Here is a 23,238-nt window from a genome sequence, read left to right on the forward strand (position 1 = left end):
GAAATTAACCTGCAACAAGCCAATGCTTACGACGTGAACGTCATTCTACGCAAAGCCCTATTCGCGAACGACTTACGCAAACAACATAAAATTTTCAACATTCGACGCTGGAACGACGGCCATACTTAACATTGAGTACGCCTCATATAGCAGGGGTAAATATACACCGGAAAAAGCCTTATGGAAACAACGTAAAAAAATGCGCCGGCCGGACGTACATTCGTGGATCGCCGTATCTAGCTAATTTGCATACTCGATGCGGAAATCAACGGAAACGCCACCTAGCGGCCAGCGTAAATATGCACCTTGGATCCGACGGCGTACTAGGACGTATGCCAGTCAGATCTAGCACAGCTTCAGGCGTATCTTGTTTTGTGGATACAAAACAAAGATACGCCAGAGCAAACTAGCAGTTACGCGGCGTATCAATAGATACGCCAGCGTAACTGCTTTGTGGATCTGGCCCACAATCTACACCTTAAGCCTACTACACACTGCTACTTTTTTTTCATTCAACCCAGCGAGCTGAATTAAAAAAAAAAAAAAACAGCCCAGGTCGGAGCCACTGAACTAACAATATGTTAGTAGAGCGATCTCTATTGTGTTCTGACAGGAGGACGGATCCCCAACAGAACACTCTGATAAGCACTCTTAACCATTGCCTAAGAGCGCTGATTGGCAGACGGTCAGCGGACAATTTTGGTTCATGCCCCTTTGACATAAGCCAGCTGAATGGCCAGCTTCTGTCGGACCACCTGCAGTACACATGGGCCGAATGTCAAGTGGTTTCTGTTGAAGTTGCCGATGCAGCCCTACATTCAGCCCATGTGTATGGGGCTTTACCTGTTCACATATTCAGTCATGTAACTCAAGTGAAAACAGTGTAATTGGATTATGTAAATGTAATAGTTTTTTTTTTTCACATTGCACATCTGCTTTACACATTTGCATTGACACATGTCATAATGGTACAACATGGTGATTGGATTAAAGGGGTTGTAAACTCTCATGGTTTTTCACCTTAATGCATTCTATGCATTAAGGTGAAAAACCTTCTATGGTGCTGCAGCCCCCCGAGCCCCCCTTTTACTTACCTGTCCCCGATCTTCCTCTGGCCAGGAACGAGCACACCACCAGCACTAGCTGGTGTCTCATGTCCTGGCTGGATAGATTGATAGCAGTACAGCCATTGGCTCCTGCTGCTGTCAATCAAATCCAATGACGCTGCAATGGGGGGCGTGGCGAGTCCTACATTCTGTGTGAATGGACACAGATGCGGACTCTGGAGCGTGCCCACACAGGTGTCCACCAACAAGAGCGCTTTTCCAACATGAACACTCGATGCGGGGAGGAGCCACCAGCACAGCTGAGGGACCCCAGAAGAGGAGAACCGGGGCCACTCTGTGCAAAACAAACTGCAAAGTGGAGGTAAGTATGACATGTTTGTTTTTTAAACAAGGGTTTACAACCCCTTTAAGGCGACTGAGTTAGCCACGTGTGCTGGTATATGCTCCTAACATACAACCAAATAGTAAGAACAAAAACTCTGCGCTTGAATGAAGAAGAAGAGCTTCCAGCACTCCAAGTCAGAATGAAAACTTCAAAACAATTTTAGAGCTGTGAACATTACAGAACAAGCCCCATTTGAATGTGACTGTTACTATCTTGTTTTTATTAGATGTTTTTGTAACGTATTAATAGTTTACTTTATTTTGGCTATGAAGGACAAATTAGAAAATTTGCACACACAAATTTTGTTCACCCACATTTTTTTGTACATGTCAAGGTTAACTCTTACAGATTTATGTTCTATTTAAACCTTGAGCAGACAGGTTTTTAACAATATCCGGCATTTGTTGACTGCACTTATATCAAAGGGAGAGCTTCAAACACAAATTCAAGTGGGAACATCGGTAGCAGCATTGGAATATATAGGAGAACAGAGAAGGTTAATGGATCTAAATCTAAACACCGGGGCTGCAAATATATGTATAATTTTATAGACAAAAAGATTCATATACTTCATCTAAAATTAAATCAACAGTTTTAGATGGATAAATCCTTTATGCATAAATACAAACTTAATTGAGCTGAAACGTACAAAACATATCTTTGTCTTTAATGCCACAATAAAATAACCTCCACCTTTCCTGTAGAAAAAAAAATGCAGATCCAGATGTAACATTGGATAGAATCATTCTCAGGGTTGTTTCCTTTTTTATATATAGCATTTTTTCTCTCTCTGGATGCTGAAGACTGAACATGCCACTGTATGGGATTACTTTACTAAAGGCAAACAAGCTGTTAACTCTGCAAGGGAATTTTTACTTTGCAAAATAATTTCCCCCTGGATTAGTGAATAAGGCAAAGCTCTGCTGACTTGCATCATCCAATCACTTGCAAGCAAAAAAAAAAAGTGTTTTTAATTCTTGGAAGTAATTGGGTGTTGTTTAGAAAGTGAATTTTAATCGCATTCACCATGTTAAGAAAAATTCCCTTGCAAATTTAGCAGCCTATTTGCCTTTAGTACAACCATCCCAATATACGCAGCATCCACACAATGGACAAGTCAAAAAGACAAAAGCGCGTATCCCTTGTATTTTGGTGATAAGACTAAAGATGGACAGATGTCTCAGCGATTTAAAAGTCTCATTGACTTTCTCTGTCTTAATGAGGTAGCTGACTGTCCATAGCTGGCATCAGTATTAGACTTGAACATTATTTTTATCTGCCTGCAGCATTTGAGACGTGTCCCATATTAATAACACATTAATGTTTTGTCCATGATTACAGGAAAGCCTGACTATATATTTACATAAAACTATAGAGGCACTAGCGCTAGGACCGCATAACATTCATAATGTGCTTAATGCTTGTGGAGCAGGATTTATAATTTGTTTTTGTATGCAGTCTTTAGTAAATCCCCATTTGGACAGTTGATTAAACTGCTAAGTTGAACAACAATTTATGGATTTATGTTTTCTTGGGTTTTGATGTGTTGATATTTAATTTAAGACAACTCTTTGATCAGTCACAAACACATCAAAATAACACCATATTTAAAAAAAAAAAATCTATACTCAGTTCTGAAAATGATCAAATCAAGTTGCATGATTTGGTTTAAAGATCTACAACACAGTCAGTCATAGATCACATGTTAATGAATGTAGCATCTGTTTAAGAGTGGTTGCGACAGCAATTGAACTGAGTCTCCCACAACATACAGAAGACTAAAAAATAAATACATAAAATAGAATCATGATCTCCAATTTCTTAATTGTCTATTTGGTAACCTCGGTCTCTGCTTTCATTGTAATTCATCTTCCTTGAATGCACAGGATGCAGATGACTTGCTGATCCAGCTTTTAGGTTCCAGTTAACACTGTCTCTATAGTCAATTGCCTTCTGAATGTCACTAGAGGATGCACGAGCAGTAGATGGATTCATAGCCGCTAAACACCGACAAGGGCTGCTGGTACTTCTTGCACGACTCAGAGGAGTAGCTGGAAAATGTCTGTGCACGAGACATCTTTGTTGTACTGAAACTGTGACCTGTATGAAAAAAAAGTCATGCAAATAAATAATATGTTACAGCAACACAGCATCACCATGTAATACACCATGCTGGACTAACTACAGTTTGCTTTGGATTAGGCTCTGTCTGTAGAACTGTGACACTTACTATCTCCCATGACCTTCTTCCCAAAAGTTTAGAATGTTACTTCTCTTATTACTTTGAAGGTGTTGTATGGGATTACATGTACTTGCTTGTAAGGCTTCTGACTTGGAAACAGTTTCAATACAATTTTTTTTAATCTATGTGCATATGATTTGGGCTTCATTAGGCTTATTCTAGGAAGCAATTTATAATTGGCAACAGGTATTCACTTAAAGTTGAATTACGACAGCTGGGCTCATGCTTTAAAATATATGAGATGAAATGTTACTGCCCCATTTTATATTTAGGCCAGCACTAAGTCCTAATGCTCAAACTCATAATTTCTATCAATGTTATATCCAACAATATAATAGTTCATAAATGAATACCTGTTCTATTGGATTTTTAGGTCTTATAATTAATCTAGTGGCTCAAAAATACAGTAATTTGCATTGTTTATTAAACATATTTAAAAACATAATTGTATAAAAGGAAGATATACAGGCTATCCAAATTGGTATATAGACACAGTATACATATACTTAGGTATCATAGGTGTACAGTACTTAACAGCATCAACTATCCTTTCTAAGACATTGCTATACCACATACATATTTCAAAAGAAAGAAACTACAAAGCTCTCAAGTGACTGGTGTTAGTTTTTTTTACATGTTTTGCAGATTGACTGTAATCTGCTCCCTCAGAATGTTTGTGAAAAAAGGAATATCTAAAGATGACATAAAAATGCATGGATTAAATATGATAAAGCCTAAATAATTAAATTTCCATCCATACTATAGGTACTAACTAATAACCTCATTATTGCCGGTGCCACCATAATGCAGCTTAGGCAGTCACTTTCGGACTCCGGAATAGGGGGAAGTAAAATATGATTTTTAAATATGCTGTAGACATGTGTGTTTAACACACTTCCAGCTGGAAATGTGTTTACTTTGTACAGCAAACTTTTGGCTTTCAATGTGGAAGTGATCCAAGCAGCTGATTACTTCGACAACCACCATGATGTTGCTCCCAGTGCAACCCCCCCTGCCATGTTTACCGAGCTACGCTCTTGGTGCAGTCATGGCAGGTGGTGGTGGGAGCTCAATGGACTTTCGTCCACTGAGCCTCTCTCCTGTGCACAGACAAGGAAGTGACGTGTATGGCATCACTTCTTGGTCCTGAAAAATGGAAAAAAGAAAAAATTGCGCTAACAAAATGGTAAATCAATTAAGTGAATAAATATGAAGGCAGCAATAGCGTGACCTAACACAAAATACTAAAGAAAAAGGGAGAAAATTGCGCCAACCAAGTAATGTGCAATAAAGTCCTTTGTGTAACCACATATAAATAATCAAATTATCAAGGAAAAAATCACACAAATATAAGTGCAAAAATAAGTGCAGATAAGTCCTTAATAAATGCACATATGCAACATCAAAGTCCAAAAACGGTGAAATCCAGGACAAACAACACCCAGTGTGTAGATAATAACGTAAACGTGATCCGCCACCACATGGACTGAGGCTTACCAAAAAGTAACCAAATAACAGCGTTATTTTAGGTCACAGCAGGAAACTCCAGAGTATGGGGAACAGCTTTGATATGGACCAGGAATGTAAACAGACCACACTTCATAGGAAATCCTCGGCGGGATACAGCAAAATCTAATGTGAAGTACTCCTCCTCGAATCGTCTCATACAGCCCAGTCAAAAGTTGGGCCTTTACCTCATGGTGCCGTGGTCTTGATTATGTGGCGGTAGGCTCATGCTAATGGAAGTTACTGTCATTGACTGTTCCTCAGACAGAGATGCTGCTTCTCTGGATTTTGAATGGACAAAGGACTTTATTGCACATTACTTGGTTGGCGCAATTCCCTCCTACTTCTTGGTCCTGAGCTGTTAATCAACGGGATCAGCGCCAGTGAATCCACTATCTATTATCTGCAGTGGATTACGGGGTAAATATCCACAGTCTAATAGACCTAACTGTCACCTATATGATATTACATAGGGGGACTATTGGTCTCCTATGTGATTACAACAAGGTCATGGAAAAAATTGATAAATGAAAAAAAGGTTTGAACATTTAAGGAGACACATAAACCAAAAAAAAACAACTTAATTTTTTAGCGCTCCCCCTTCACACACACAATCACAAACACACATACAAAAACACAATCGTTAGGGCACCTACATTGGAAAATGGCGATTACCATACACATGTTATATATCACTGCACATGCCACAATGAGAGCAATGAGAGCAATCATTTTAGTACCAGAGCTTTTGCAGAACTCTAAGTTGATGACTTGTAGGGGCTTTTAAAGCATTGCTTATGAAAAAATATAGGGTACTGACATTTTTCACTATTTCATGGGAGCACACATTTTTAAGGTTTGACATGTTGCATATCTTTTTACTAGGCACAACTTCATCTTTGAATTTACCCCAAAAATGTAGTAATATATTGTGTTTATGTGCCCAAAAAATTATTATAGTGTATCTTTTACTGAAATGTAGCATTTATTAAAACTGTTGTGCCAATATCCTGTAACATAAAAAATTGGAACTACCAGCATTCCATTCATTAGAATGCCTACTTTCAGAAAATAGACCACACATGTGGGACTAGTTGAGAGAAGACTTGTGGGTGTAAACCCCACTCTCTGTGGTCTGGGAAACTGCATGAAAGTCGTTCATGTTCAATCTCCTATGTCTGCCCCAGACATTATCCTTCATTAACATACTGCTGTGAGTTCATCCTTGGCATTGAATATAGGCCCAGTGCAGAGAGACTGGTCTGTCCCTAATCAAGTGATGTAGGGAAAAACCATCAAAATGCTGGAATCTTCACTTGTCCTGAACCAAAGGTTCCTCACAGCATGCCCCTCAGCCAGTCTCACTGGTGTCCTTCATAACAGTGATTCAGAATAATGGCCCTAGGGAGCGAGACGTTCTCAATATCTCTCTCTCCAACCACCACTGCAGACTCCTCCTAATACTGAGTGCCATGGTTATTAACTGTGCTAGATCCTATTTCCTTTAGATCCTATTGATCTCTAATGCGCAGAAACCTCCCCCACTCAACACCCCATGTCCTCAAGTACAATCATTTCTTCCCTTATTCAACCCTGCTAGTATTAATGAGGTTGCTAAACTTTTTTCTAACACCCACCTAATGACCTGCACTCTGGATCCTGCTCCCTTGCAAATGCTATGCTCATCCTCTGACTCGATTCTACACTCTCAAACTCACATTTTTAATCTCTTCCTTTCTTCTGCCATCTTACCTAACTCTCTAAAACATGCGCTAATCACCCTTATCCATGAAAGGCCCTCACTGGACCCCACCAATCTTAACCTACGCTCCATCTCCTTAGGCCCCGTACACACGACCGGATCTATCCGCTGGGATTGATCCGCGGATCAGTTCCAGCAGACAGATCCGGTCGTGTGTAGGCCCGAGCGGACATTTTCCAGCGGATAAAAATCCAGCTGACTGATTTTCAGCGGATAAAAATTCACTGCGTCATCGTCGCGGCGACGGCGCGGCACGTCACCGCGTATGTTTTCCGCAGGGATTTTGATCTGATGGTGTGTACAAGCCATCAGATCAAAATCCGGAGGAGGAATGTCCGCTGGAAACGGTCCGGCGGTCCCTTTCCAGCCGAAAACCTCTCGTCTGTACGAGGCCTTACTCTCCTTCGCCGCCAAATTTCTTGAAAGACTGGTCTGCAACTGACCATCTGAATATGAACAAACAGTCCGGATTTTGCCCTCAACACTCCACAGAATCTGCTTTCCTTAAACTCACCAATGACCAACTATTGACTAAAACCAAAAATGGACACTATGCTGTACTACTTCTCCTGGACTTCTCTGCTGCCTTTGATACAGTGGACCACCCCCTTCTCCTCAAAAAACTCCACTCCCTTGGTCTCCGTGACTGTACTATTTGCTTGTTCTCATCCTACCTATCTCACTGCTCCCTCAGTGTCACTTAAACTCCACTCCCTTCTCTCCTCTATCTTTCTCTGTTGGGTCACCCAAGGTTATGTTTATGGACCTCTCCTTTTCTCCTCCCTGGGTCAGTTGATTGCCTTCCATGGCTTTCAATATCATGTCTACGCGGATTACACTCAAATCTACCTCTCCACCCCATAACTGACTCCATCTGTCTCCTTAAGCATCACCAACGTACTAACATATATATCAGCCAGGATGTCACATCACTTCCTCAAACTCAACCCATCCAAAACTGAGCTCATGATATTTCCTCCCCCACATGCCACTTCCCCTGGTTTCTCTGTCAAAAACAATGGCTCAACTATCAACCTGTCCCCCCATGCCAAGGTCCTAGGTATATTCCTGGTCTCTGAACCATCCTTTCAGGCCCACATCCAATTGCTGTCCAAAGCTTGCTGCCTCAACCTCCACAACATCTCCAAGATACGACCCTTCCTAACCAATGTCACCACAAAGCTTCTAATCCACTCCCTGGTCATCTCTCGCCTCGACTATTGCAATTTTCTCCTCATTGGCTTACCTCTAAATAGGCTATACCCCTTCAGTCCATCATGAATGCTGCTGCCAGGCTCATACACCTTAAAAACTGCTTGGTGTCTGCTACCCCTCTCGGCTAATCCCTCTATTGGCTTCCACTCAGCCAATGTATCAAATTCAAGATACTACCATAACTTACAAAGCCATCCACAACCTGGTCCCCAGCTACATCTCTTACCTGGTCTCAAAATACCAATCAAATCATCATCTTTGCTCCTCGTAAGACCTCCTGCTTTCTAGCTCCCTTGTCACCTCATCCTATGCTCTGGACTTCTCCAGGAGTCTATTTGGTCCCCACCTAACAACTGTACATTTATTTTTTCCATCAGCATATCCCCCACAATTACTACCTTTTGCATCTCTTGACCCTCCCTCTTAGATTGTAAGCTCTAATGAGCAGGGCCCTCTGATTCCTACTGTGTTAAAGTGTATTGTATTTGTACTGTCTACCCTCAAGTTGTAAAGTGTTGTGTAAACTGTTGGAGCTATATAAATACTGTATAATAATAATAATAATTATAATAATAATAATAATCATCATAAGAAGAAACCCAGCTAAAACCGGCACAGGGGCCAGTGTGCCCAAGGAATCATCAAAGCGCATAACGAGATTGTGCCTCTAAGACTGAGGCAATGGGGGACCATCAGGTAAGCAGAAATTGCTGCCCTTCAAATCCTGTTTTTGCTGGTGGGAGTGAAACCGAGGCATTGGTGGTGACGAAGGGCACCCCCAGGTATACTAACTGCTGGGTTGGAACGAGTTGGCTCTTCCTGAAACTGGTGATCCAGCCATATCTTTGCAGGGTACGAATTAGGATCTTTTAGTACACCAACAACTGCTTTTAACCCTGGCCAGAAGATGTATGTTGTCCAGGTATGGTGAACCCAGAGACCCTACATTCTGAGCCGGGCTAACATGGCAATGAGAACTTTTGAACATTCTCTGAGATATGCATAGGCCAAAGGGAAGGCTGTTGAACTATAGATGCATCTCCAAACTGGAAATCTCAGCTATCTCTGGAAGAAAAGATTGGACTATGGAGGCAGGCATCCTGCAAATCCAGTTAAAACATCCAGCCACCTGGCTGCGCTGTATGAATAAGTGTGAGAATGGACTCCATCCTGAACTTCTCTAAGGCCTCGTACACATGGCCGGACCGTTTTCAGCGGACATGTCTGCCCGGAGATTTCTGTCTGATGGTTGTACATACTATCAAACAGAAATCCGCGCGGACACGATACGCGGTGATGTGATGTGGCTGCGCCGTCGCTGCGACGATGACGCGGCGACGTGCGCGGCCCTGGAAGTTCAATGCTTCCATGCATGCGTCGAATCACTTTGACGCATGCGAGGGCTTTCGGCCAATCGGACATGTCCGGTGAGTCTGTACAGACGACCGAACATGTCCGACGGACAGGCTTCCAGCGGACATGTTTCTTAGCATGCTAAGAAACATTTGTCCGCTGGAAACCTGTCCGATCCACCGGGAAAATTGTCCGGTCGGACGTACAGACGACCGAACATGTCCGCTGAAACTGGTCAGCGGACCAGTTTCAGCAGACATGTTCGGTCGTGTGTACGGGGCCTAAGAGGATAACACAGTTCAGCCTTTCCAGACTTATAACTGGACACCAACTTCCACCCTAAACAGGGTTGACAGAAACCTGTAAATTTTTTCTGTGAATAGAATAAAGCCTTGTACACACGATCAGTCCATCCGATGAGAACGGTCTGAAGGACCGTTGTCATAGGTTAACTGATGAAGCTCGCTGATAATCCATCACGCCTACACACCATAGGTTAAATAACTGATCGTGTCAGAACGTGGTGACGTAAAACACAACGATGTGCTGAAAAAAACGAAGTTCAATGCTTCCAAGCATGCGTCGACTTGATTCTGAGCATGCATGGATTTTTAACAGATGGTCGTGCCTACTAACGATCGGTTTTGACCTATCGGTTAGGAATCCATAGATTAAATTTAAAGCAAGTTGGCTTTTTTTTTAACCTATGGTTAAATAACCTATGGGGCCCACACACGGTCCATCAGACCGTTGTCCTCTGGTTAACCTATCGTGTGTACGAGGCCTAAGAATCATAGTTCCTTTGGCCTGAAGCTCTGGTAAGTATTGCAGCAATACACTTGCTCTTTGTGGTGCATCTGGTATCTTGTGTATGTGTATGTCACAAAAGTGAGTACACCTCTCACATTTTTGTAAATATTCAATTATACCTTATATTATATCTTACGTGACAACACTGAAGATATGACACTTTCCTACATGTAGTGAGTTTACAGCTTGTATAACATTGTACATTTATTTGCTGTCCCCTCAAAATAACTTAACACACAGCCATTAATGTCTAAACCGCTGGCAACAAAAGTGAATACACCCCTAAGTGAAAATGTCCAAATTGGGCCCAAAGTGTCAATATTTTGTGTGGCCACCATTATTTTCCAGCACTGCCTTAACCCTCTTGAGCATGGAGTTCACCAGAGCTTCACAGGTTGCCACTGGAGTCCTCTTCCACTCCTCCACGACAATATTACAGAGCTGGTGGATGTTAGAGACCTTATGTTCCTCCACCTTCCGTTTGAGGATGCCCCACAGATGCTTAGTAGGGTTTAGGTCTGGAGACATGCTTGGCCAGTCTACCACCTTTACCCTCAGCTTCTTTAGCAAGGCAAACCTCTTCACCCTCTGCAGGAATGCTGGCAGCACACATCCGTCTATTTTCCAAAGACATCCTCTGGATATGAAGCTGAGCATGTGCACTCAATTTCTTTGGTCGACCATTGTGAGGCCTGTTCTGAGTGGAACCTGTCCTGTTCTGTATGGTCGTGGCCACCATGCTGCATCTCAGTTTCAGGGTCTTGGCAATCTTCTTATAGCCTAGGCCAGTGATGGCGAACCTTGGCACCCCAGATGTTTTGGAACTACATTTTCCATGATGCTCAACTACACTGCAGAGTGCATGAGAATCATGGGAAATGTAGTTCCAAAACATCTGGGGTGCCAAGGTTCGCCATCACTGGCCTAGGCCATCTTTATGTAGAGCAACAATTCTTATTTTCAGATCCTCAGAGAGTTCCTGTGCCATGAGGTGCCATCTTGAACTTCCAGTGACCAGTATGAGAGAGTGAGTGTGATAACACCAAATTTAACATGCCTGCACCCCATTCACACCTGAAACCTTGTAAAAAGAATAAGTCACATGACACATGGAAAATGGCTAATTGGGCCCAATTTCAACATTTTCACTTATGGGTGTACACACTTTTGTTGCCAGCGATTTTGACAATAATTGCTGTGTATGTTGAGTTATTTTGAGGAGACAGCACATTTACACAGTTATACAAGCTGTAAACTCACTACTTTATATTGTAGCAAAGTATAATTTCTTCAGTGTTGTCACATGAAAAGATATAATAAAATATTTACAAAAATCTGAGGGGTGTACTTACTTTTGTGAGTGTGTGTGTATGTATGTATATATATATATATGCATGCCATACCTGAAACAGGCAAGAGGGGGGGGCATCAGAGGGAAGTCTGTCTGTGCAGAGACTAGAAAAGAATATGGTCAAGAGTCCTATTAAATAGGACAAAAGGCAAATCAAGGGTCAAAAGAATGGCCACCCGATAAAGAAGGTATATAAGAACCAGTGGTATAATGAAAAATACAAAAAAACTTTATTAATAATAAACAAATGCACACTGAACAAAATAGTTGTTCGCTCTTACTAGACCAGCAACCTTTCCAGGTCACCAATAAAAAGTTGGACAACATTGTCACAAGTTAAAATGTACACAGCTGAGCTCAGGACATACACACACAGTCACTAAACTACATACACACAGCAGGGACGGGGAACCGGTAGCTCCGGTGCTGTAATGGTTCAACAGAAAAGGGATTAATCATTACACGTACCAGCGAGCTCGGAGCCGACACAGCCAGCTCTGGTGATATGCGATACGCTATTCACCATCTCCGTGAAGCCTGTTAGGGGCACAGGGTATACTATATACAGTATGTACAAATAACTTGTACATTTTTTAAATGAAGAGAAACAGGAAAAAGTCAGTTGGTAAATACATCTCTACAGAGCAAATAGACATGAGAACAGATTATAATGTTACATTTATAGTGGAAAATCTGGAATGGATTTTTAACATGTTGTCAAAAGTTGTCAAATTTAAAATGAATAGGTGATGCTTGTTAGATGTAAATGTACAGCATGTCCTGTTTTTATTCTGTACATCTTTCCTCTTTTACTTCAATGTGCATGAATGAGGATTCAGTGAAAGGCTGGGAGCACACAGGTCTGCATTTTTTGCAAGCGTACGTTTAGGACTATTCAGAAAATGAGGCTATTGGCAAGTAAAGAGATTTTTCTAGTAGGTCAGGTGAACAAGGATGAAAATCAGAAGCAGCAGGTGAAAAATGTCCTCTGAGGCATTTTAAATGCAAATGTCTCATCTTACTAGAGTGTACCTTAAAGCACTTTTTAGTTATGCCCCTGGCAATCATTTCAAGCCCACCACTGTTCAACATGAAAGAGGTTGGTGCAGTTCTCCAGGAATTGGCAGCCTCTGTTTTCACTTAACAGATTGCTTACTTGCTCTGCAAGTTATTTCCTTCTATCTCTCATCTGCTGTAGTAGCATCATTGGGAAATGCAAATAGAACTCTCCAGGTCATCAATGGGATTTTTGTGCCAACATAGTGGCATGCTGAGTACATCCAAACAATTCTTTTATAATATACACAAGATTAATTTCTACAGTGTTTCTTTTAATCTCTTTCACAATTAACATTCTAATCTTGTTAAATGGCCCTTACAGCACATTTTTATTTAATGAGTATAATCCAAAGCATTTAGAGGCTTTCCAAGAAATGAACACCTCACTGGAACATTTTGAAGGTAAAGAAAAGGCTAAAAAAAACATTTTTTCCTTCCTTTTTTTCTTATTAATTTTATATTCTACCATACCTTTTCTACATTAGGCAGTTTGTATTTTCTTTTTTTGTTTGTTTCCTAAAGGCCTGATTCACACTGCAAATCAGTGCAATTCATATGAGGTTCAGTGTGGTACGATTTGAGCCCACTGATTTCAAATGGGATTAAAATACACTGCGCCTCACCAAAAGAAGGGCATGCCAACTTTTGGAAACTCACTGCAACTGTATGTGAATGTGGTGCAGGCAAATACACTGGGCTGGATTCAGATACATTGGTGTATCTTTTCGCGGGGCATAACGTATCTCAGATACGTTACGCCGCCGTAAATTAGGGCGCAAGTTCCGTACTCAGAACTTGCGCCCTTAGTTACGGCGGCGTAACGTCTGTGGTCCGGCGTAAGCCCGCCTAATTCAAATGTGGATGATGTGGGCGTGTTTAATTCAAATTCAATGTGACCCCTCGTATTTGACGTATGAAAAAATCCTAGTGCGCATGCTCGAAATTAGGCCGCAAATCGTCAATGCTTTAGACGTGAACGTAACTTACGTACAGCCCTATTCGCGAACGACTTACGCAAACGACGTAAAATTTTCAAAATTCGACGCGGGAACGACATCCGTACTTAACATAGGATACCCCTCATATAGCAGGGGTAACTTTACGCCGGAAAAAGCCTAACGTAAACAATGTAACAAAATGCGCCGGGCGGACGTACGTTTCTGAATCGGCGTAACTACCTAATTTGCATATTCCTCGCGGAAATATACGGAAGCGCCACCTAGCGGCCAGCATAAATATGCAGCCTAAGATACGACGGTGTAAGACACTTACGCCGGTCGGATCTCAGGGAAATTCTGGCGTATCTAGGTTTCTGAATACAGAAAGAAGATACGCCGGCGCTTCGTAGCACTTACGCAGCGTATCAATAGATACGCCGGCGTAAAGGCTATCTAAATCCGGCCCACTGTGTTTGAATCTTAAAGACACACCAAGCTGGCCCAAGCAAACTATGTTCCTCACTAACCTAAAAGGCCACTGCAGCTACATACAGCATACCTCATCGAGTGTGAACTTCCTCTGATTGGCTGAGTCAGGGGTTGGGACATCATCAGCCCACCTCTCTGACTCTCAGGCCGCGTACACACGATCAGTCTAAACTGAAGGACCGTTTCATCGGTCCAAACCGATCATGTGTTGGCCCCATCGGTCAGTTAAACGAAAAAAAGAGAACTTGCTTTAAAATTGAACCGATGGACGCCTAACCGATAGGTCAAAAACGATCGTTAGTATTCAAAAGCATCGATCAAAAGGCCGTTCATGATCAGAATCAAGTCGACGCATGCTTGGAAGCATTGAACTTTGTTTTTTTTAGCGTTCTGACACGATCGTTTTTTTAACTGATGGTGTGTAGGCACATCAGACCATCAGTCAGCTTCATCGGCTAACTGATGAAACGGTCCTTCAGTCCGTTTTCATCGGTTTTGACTGATCATGTGTACGCGGCCTTAGAGGAAGCTTTGTATTCATTGCTGAGTGCCGTGGGAGGTAGACTCATTATTTTCTATGTTCTGGGTATAAGAAAGAAAGTCTCAGTTCGCACCCAGAACACAGTGCAGTAAGCTGTATGTAGCTGCAGCTACATACAGTTTATAACGCACATACAGTGGCCTTACTGGTTTGTGAGGGACATAGTTAGTTTGGGCCAGCTTGAAATATGTGGAAAAATTCAGTCCTTCTGACACCAGCTTCAGATCACAACTGCATTTTGAACGCACCATGTTCTGATGTGAACAGGTCCATAACAATGATTTTTGCATTGTCTGTGATGCATTCAGCGCCTCTCCTCTCTGTTTCTCCATGCTCATTGGAGTGCTGAGCTGTGGAGGGGCGGGGAGCGGCCGTCTCAGCGGCTCACTGAGACTGCCATTATCCAAGGCAGCTGGCAGATCCAGACTTGGAAGTCGGGATGATGCGCTACCTCGGACTTCACTGAAAATGGGTCACAGGAGTGCAAAACAAATTGCACTCCTGTGACCTAGAGGAGAAGCCCAGCCTAAAAAGCTCAGGCTGGACTTCTCCTTTAAACATGCATGCACACATATAGAGTGACAGAATACGGTACACATAGTGAGGAGCAGGCTGACAAACTCACACACATATACAGATAGACAGACAGGTAGGAATACCCATGTATACAATCAAATCCCGTCGGGAAAAATGTCATGACATTATTGCACCGTTTAATGCAGCGAGTGAAAAACGTGAATCATCTCTCAAACTTTTACTTACACGAGGATCAGCAAAATCAGCCCAAAGTGTGGCGCCGTTTGAATGGAACTTCCCCTTTATAGTCCCATCAAATCAGCCCAAAGGGTGGCGCGGTTTGAAGGGAACTTCCCCTTTATAGTCCCATCGTACGTGTTGTACGTCACAGCGCTTTGGATGGGCGGTTTTTGGGCTGAACGTGTGTATGCAATTCAGGCTTGAAAGGAATCCCGTCGGGAAAAACTTTTTTTTTCCCTGCCGAGAAAAACGGTTGTGTGTATGAGGCAGTTCTCTTTTTCCCACCGTATCCCTAGCGGTCTTTTTCTCGTCATGAAATCCTGTCGTGTGTATGCTTTTCTGAGGGTAAAAAACGTGCATTCTCAGAATCAAGTATGAGACGGGAACGCTTGTTCTGGTAAAACTAGCGTTCGTAATGGAGATAGCACATTCATCACGCCGTAAGGGGCTGAAAAGCACGAAGACTGAAAAGCGCAAATCGTCTCTCACCAAAATTTTTACTAACACGATGATCAGCAAAAGCAGCCCAACGGGTGGCGCCGCTTGAATGGAACTTCCCCTTTATAGTCCCGTCGTACGTGTTGTACGTCACATCGCTTTGGATGGGCGGTATTTGACCTGAACATGTGTATGCAATTTAGGTTTGAGAGGAATCCCGTCGGGAAAAACTTTGTTTTTTTTCCTGCCGAAAACGGTTGTGTGTACGAGGCAGTTCTCTTTTTCCCGGCGGGATTCCTGACTTTCTTTTTCCCATCGTAAAAACACATGTGTATGCTTTTCTGAAAAACTGTTTTTTTTTTCATGCCGAGAAAAACGGCCGTGAGTACGAGGCAATACACACACTTGTTAAAAAAAAAATTTAGAGGCCCATTCTTAATGGAAAGCAGATGTTGCTACCCACTAGACACCCCAGTGGAACTTCTGCTCATTGACATAATAGGCATTTGCTTGCTTCAGCGTGCTGAAAAGAAACCACAAGTCTAAGCACATCTGTAATGCAAACAGCTGAACTTTATAAATGTTCCTTTTTTGAAGCAGCAATATGGCCACAGTAAGACCATATTGCTGCTTTATAAATGCCCTTGGCTGCTATGGGAAGAATCCAGAAGGAAAATCGTGAAAATTAAATAATGTTTTATGATTCACAGCATAGCTATGAAATAGGTAATATAAAATAAGAAATACTGTACATAGCTATACTATTATAAATCAAATATTATATTTTTGTTACAATAGCCATTATCCCCACATATGCCAACGTTCCACTTCCTTTATATAATTATCATTATTATACAAATGCCATTTATAAAATAGGATTGATTTTAGCTTGGCTAGGGGTTGCAATTGTAGTGGATACAGAATAATAATGAAGCTTACATTTAGTTGTCCAAAGAATGCCATCAAAATAAAACACAAGGGAACAAATAGAAAAAGCAAACTTAATAATCTTAAGGGTAACCAACTTCTTAGCAACATGCTGTATATCAACTAGAAAGGGAAAATAAAGGCAGTGTGAAATGCAAGGAAATATAAATAGGCATTTAACACTAGAGTTTAGGTTTTAACACATCACATCTAGCAATCTGGAAGTTCTGGTATTTCCCAGAAGAGCTATTCCATCAGAACAATTGTAGGCACATGAAGATCTTGGGGCTACTCAGGCACAACAAGTTTAATTAAAGCAGCAGACACTACTACATTCTATACGCAAGCCTTTTAAATACTAATATGGCAGCATACATTTCAGTGTGTTGGCAGTATTAGAACATTTGACCAAGTATATGAAATAGGATGCTGTGGCCGTTTTTGCCACGGTCTTGCCCTGATTGGTGCAATAAAGTAATAAATATTTGTTTCATAAAATAATATATGGCACTGATGAGAGTCTACCACTGTGGAATATGCTGTTTGATATATTTGGCTCTATAATAATAGGCTGTGTCTAGTCTATAAGGGCCAGATTCACAGAGCAAGTACGCCGGCGTATCTGCTGATACACCGGCGTACTTTTTAAATTTCCTGTGTCGTATCTTTAGTTTGAATCCTTAAACCAAGATACGACGGCATTTGGGTAAGATCCGACAGGTGTACGGCTTCGTACGCCTTCGGATCTTAGATGCAATACTTCGGCGCCAGCTGGGTGGAGTTTGCGTCGTTTTCAGCGTCGGGTATGCAAATGAGCTTTTTCCGACGATCCACGAACGTACGCGCGGTCGTCGCATTCTCTTACGTCGTCTCTAGTCGGCTTTTTCCGGCGTATAGTTAAAGCTGCTATTTTGGGGCGTATAGATAGACTTGCCATGTTAAAGTATGGCCGTCGTTCCCGCGCCGAATTTTGAATTTTTTTTTGCGTAAGTCGTCCGTGAATATGGATGGACCTAAGTCACGTCTAAGTTCAAAAAAAGATGTCGTTGCGACGTCATTTCGCGCAAAGCACGGCGGGTAATTTGAAAACGGAGCATGCGCAGTTCAATCGGCGTGGGGACGCGCATCATTTAAATGAATCACGCCCCCTACCCGCCGATTTGAATTACACGCCGAGAAATACACTACACCGCCGTAAGTTACGGCGTGAAATCTTCCTGGATTCGACTTAGAGACAGGTAAGATACGGCGGCGTAGCGTATCTATGATACGCTGCACCTTTCTAAAAGTATGTGAATCTGGCCCTAAGGGCTTATTCACACAGGTGGCCAGGGTGGGCCGGTACATGAAAATGGTTAAGCTGTGGTTCTACATCTCCTCAACTACCCATCTAAAGAAAGACATGCAGCTGTTCATGTACACAAGCTGTGTCTTTGGAAATGAAAACCCTTTTTACATTCAGTGGGCTGCTGAGACCACCCCCAAACATTCAATTTAATGGCGTCACGCTACAACTGCCCACCTTCATGTGCAGTGCAAGTGGTTGGGACATGGTGGGTCTGCCTTTTGAGGATAAAACAGTCAGTGAGGAGGGTACATTGCCATCCAGCTGCCTGTTAACTGCCCTGAGAAAAGTGATCCACAGCACAACACTTTTTAGAGGGGCGGAAATAGGTGCCACATGTCTGAAAGAGGCATATATCATCTGTATGGATGCACAATTTACATCCATATGAGCAGGGGTCAAGTCCTGGGTAAAAAACTCCCACCCAAGATCCACTCCCCCACCAAAAAAAAAAAAATGATACGCTCATATGCATAATTACTAAACCGCATGTTTTTTCTAGAAGCAAGTTCTTTCTAAATCCCGCGATAACTCACGGCAGACCTCCGCAATGTCTCCTGGGAACAATGACAAAAGCTCCCAGGAGACATTGCGGCATCGAGGAAGTGACGGAATACCTGAACACTACCCGATGAATCCATATACAGGAAGCAGCCAGTAAAATTACTAAGGTTCGCCTGCCCCTGACAGTGACTCGAGCTGGGCATCGCCGCTTAGTGAAGGTTTGGTTCGGGCTGCTCAGCTGCTCTCGGCTGCTCTAGTCCTGCAAAGGGAACTGAGTTCCTGCTGTGAAAAAAGTGCAGGAACTCCGTTCCCGCGCGTTCCCGCAGGACTTGAGCCCTGCATACGAGTTATAAAGAAGAATTTGAATGGTTGTAGCAACTATAGGAACTGAGGAACACCCCCTCAAAATGTTGAAAAACTAAAATAATGTATAAATAATAATTTGTTCATAAAGTGGAAACATGGGAGGGACATTTGAATCTTGCTGAAATTAGCTTTATGCAAATTAAAAAAAGCAATTTTACACACCTTGCTATATTGTCTGAAGTCATCAATAAGGATTTTGTATATTGATAAATATACCCCATACAGTTTAACTACATTGCCAAAAATACTTGGCCCTTCAATCCCAAAGCTATTTTAGCAGTGACAACTGGTACTAAGTTTTTGGTGGGGCGGCAAACAAACCCCCCAGGTCTGCACTCACTGCTCAATAGCCCCCCGCACCCACCGCTCCACTGCATGGTCCCCTACACTCACCCCCCCATGAAAAGGTCCCCCGCTGCTTCCTCGGCTTCTCCTCAGGCTTTAATCATGTGCTTGGAAAAAAAACTCATACAAACATATAATTTCGGCACCCTGCATGCATCCTTGCATGCAAACTAGGGGAAGGTGCCCCTGCGCCAGTAATATACCTGACGCTCCTGTATTGTAGACCTTTGTAGCCCTTTAAAATTTGTCAAGTCATTAAAGGGGAAGGTCTTTCTGATTTTCTATTATTAAGAGTAGTAGTCACCAGTTCTCCTTTATTAAATAGTTTTTTTCATAAAACTTGTATAATGCTATAAGAAAAAAACAAAACAAAATAAAACCGCTTTAATAAATCGTGTTGTCCTTTGCTAGAGAAGAATACAGTACAGCTGAATTCTATTTTACATTATTGTAAATGTAAAAATAATACATAATTTAAAGCTCCACTTTTGTTGAGAAAAAAAACATTCCCCTCTGGGTGATCTATGTACATTACAAGGATTAAAACAACCTTTGTCGCAGATTCCTACCTTTTGTTATTCTGAAGAAATCCAAGTGTGTTTGTCTGTGCCTCTGCACTAAGTGGGTCTAATGGGAGTGGTTTCATAATTAACTGTCAGGTGTGCAGCTGCCGGGCACTAATAAGGAAAATTGCTGGGCCTGCATCCCTTTAGACATGCTCCTATTGAAGTATCTCTCCAAAAATGACATTTTCGCTGCAGGAGATGCCTGAGATCTGACTTTTATCATAGGCAGATTTCTGGGGAAATTGGTGAGCCAATCACACAAGCAGGAAATTATGTTTCTGGGGGTGGTCAATACACACTCTGTGTACAGAACAACTCCAGGTAGCCATATTGCAATGCAGTCTCAGAAAATTACAGTGGTTGCAGATTGAAAAGGAAAGGTAATTTTTACTAACATTCAATTACAATATGATTAGTTGCAATTATACCGCATTTGCCGGGCGTATAAGGTGACTGGGCGTATAAGACGACCCCCTAATTTTCCAGCTAAAATGTTGGTTTTGGGATACACTCGCCGTATAAGATGACCCCCTTCCTCCCCTTACTGTGCCATTGCCTCACCTCACTGTGCCATTGCCTCACCTGACTGTGCCATTGCCTCTCCTCACTTCGCCGATCTTCATTCCTTTATGCCTGGCAGAGTGAGTCAGACTGCGGGCGTCCATTTTTTTAAAAGCCGCGCCTCCTCCTCGTGCTGTTCCGTGATAGGCGGAACACTCAGTTTCCCAGCAGAGCCTGTGTTCAGTGTTCTGCCTATCACGGACGTCCTCTCGTCCGAGGACAAGATGATGTCTGTGATAGGCGGAACACTGAACACAGGCTCTGTTGGGAAACTGAGTGTTCCGCTTATCATGGAACAGCACGAAGAGGAGTCGCGGCTTTTAAAAAATGGACGCCCGCAGTCTGCATCCGGCATATAAGACGACCCCCGATTTTTGAGCCATATTTTTAAGTATAAAAGGTCGTCTTATACGCCGGCAAATACGGTATTTGCTATATTATTTTTTCTTTATTTGCTATTTTTTTTTCTCCACGGAAGTGGAGTTTCCATTTAAATAAAGAAAAGTTCTTTAGAAGCAAGATGTTAATTTTCTAGTTGTTTTGGTTTCAGCTTATCACTCTTTAAACCCATATATTCTATAACAAGTTATATATTTTATTTTCCCTATAATGAGAACCGTTTCAAAAGTTTTAGTTACATGAAATTGACATTCTGCTTCATTGCACTGACAGGAATGGATTACTGTGAACAGTTCTCTAGTTTCGCTTTGTAATGTCAGTTCTGGTTTGACATAAGATGGTTTAGTGGTTATCATATATGTCAAGAATATATGGCATTTATCTAAAACATGAACAAAACCACAGGCAAAAATATGTTTCTAAGAATAGTATTTTAAAAACAAAATAATACATTAAGGCTCCATGCACACAGAAGCTAAAAAAACTATAAAAAACGCCAGTAGCTTTACAGGGAGCCTTTTAATGTTTTTTTGCGTTTTTGCAATAGCGTTTATTAGCGTTTTTCAGTGTAGCGTATTTTTTTTTAATGGATAAAAAAATTCTCAAACACGCTTTGCGAGCAGCGTTTTTGAGCATTTTTTTGCATTTTTTCCAGTCGAAAAACGGCACTTTGAACGCAAATTTTGGGCATTCAGAAAAAAGTGAATAAACTCCAAAGCTCACACATAGGCTAACATAGAGTTCAGTTTATGGACTTTTTTTTTAAAAAAAATGCCAAAACGCCAATAAACTGCAGTTTATCAGCTTCTGTGTGCATGGAGCCTAATGCATAGGGACACTTTTAAATGATTCAGTACTTAAAAGCTTATTAAGAGTGAAAGTGTAACACTTTACCTAAAAAAAATCTACGTATTACCTATATACAAAAATAGAGATACTTTGCTGCCCTTTACAAAAATCCTTCTACAGTTGGATATTCGAATTAACTCCCCTCTGGCCAGTGTGAGGTGCCGACATCCTCAAGCTGGGCGGAGAGGAACTGATCCAAGTGTTGGAGTTTTTTCCTAATGGGCAGCTAATGCCGCGTACACACGGAATTTCCAACAACAAATGTTCGATGTGACATTTTGTTCGGATATTCCAACCGTGTGTATGCTCCATTGGACATTTGCTGTCGAAATTTTACTAATTTTAACTAATGTTTGAGAGCTGGTTCTAAATTTTTCCGACAACAAAAGTTCTTGTCAGAAATTCTGATCATCTGTATGCAAGTCCAACGCACAAAAATCCTATGCATGCTCGGAAACAATTTAACGCAGGCTCGGAATCATTGAACTTAATTTTGTATGGGGCTTTAGAGTCTGCAAAAGACTTGAGACTGGGGCAGGGGTTCACCTTACAGAAGGACAATGACCCTAAACATACAGCCAAAGCTACAATGAAATGGTTTAGATTAGGGTTGTCCCGATACCGATACTAGTATCGGTATCGGGACCGAGGATCTTGTCAAGCTTTCCTTGCATACACACTATCAAGACAAAAACTCATCGTTCTCAAACGTACAACACGTACGACGGAACTATAAAGGGGAACTTTGATTCCACTGGCGCAACACTGGCTGCTTTTGCTAATCCTGTGTTACTGCATGTTAGTAAAAGTTTGGTGAGAGATGATTCGCGCTTTTCAGTCTGTTACAGCGTGACGAATGTACTATCTCTATTACGAACGCTACTTTTACCGAAGGCGCGCTCCCGTCTCATACTTCATTCTGAGCATGCGCCGGTTTCTAAGCATACACATGAACGTGTTTCTCGTCGTAAACTAGCCCGACGAGAAAAACGACAAGGAAATTGAGACTCCCGACGAGAAAAAAGAGAGCATGTTCTCCTTTTTTCTTGTCGAGATCCACGACAGTTTTCTCGACGAAAACCATACACACGACCGTTTTTCTCGGCAAAAAATGCTCTGCCAGCATTTATCTTGATGGATTTTGCAGAGGAAAACGGTCATGTGTACGAGGCCTCAGAGTGGCCCAGTCAAAGTCCAGACCTAAATCGAGAATTGAGAATCTGTGGCAAGACTTGAAAATTGCTGTTCACAGACCCTCTCCATCCAATCTGATAGAGCTTAAGCTATTTTGCAAAGAAGAATGGGCAAAAATGTCACTCTCTAAATGTGCAAAGCTGGTAAAGACATCCCCAAAAAGACTTGCAGGTGTAATTGCAGTGAAATTTGATTCTATGATTCTATAAAGTATTGACTGAATACAAATGAATGCCACACTTTTCATATATACTGTGTATATATATATAT

General features: G+C 41.9%; 1 protein-coding gene across 1 annotated transcript in view; it reads right to left on the reverse strand.

Annotated features, from left to right (window-relative positions):
- Positions 1-1,236: 1,236 nt before the first annotated feature.
- DOK6 (docking protein 6) overlaps positions 1,237-23,238 on the reverse strand; it is a 525,123-nt gene continuing 503,121 nt past the window's right edge. The window contains exon 8 of the mRNA XM_040353904.1: positions 1,237-3,552. Within this exon, the coding sequence (XP_040209838.1) occupies positions 3,416-3,552 (137 nt within the window). The 3' untranslated portion in view covers positions 1,237-3,415. The remainder of the gene's footprint in view (positions 3,553-23,238) is intronic.

The sequence above is a fragment of the Rana temporaria genome, chromosome 5, assembly GCF_905171775.1.
Source record: "Rana temporaria chromosome 5, aRanTem1.1, whole genome shotgun sequence".
Lineage (NCBI taxonomy): Eukaryota > Metazoa > Chordata > Amphibia > Anura > Ranidae > Rana > Rana temporaria.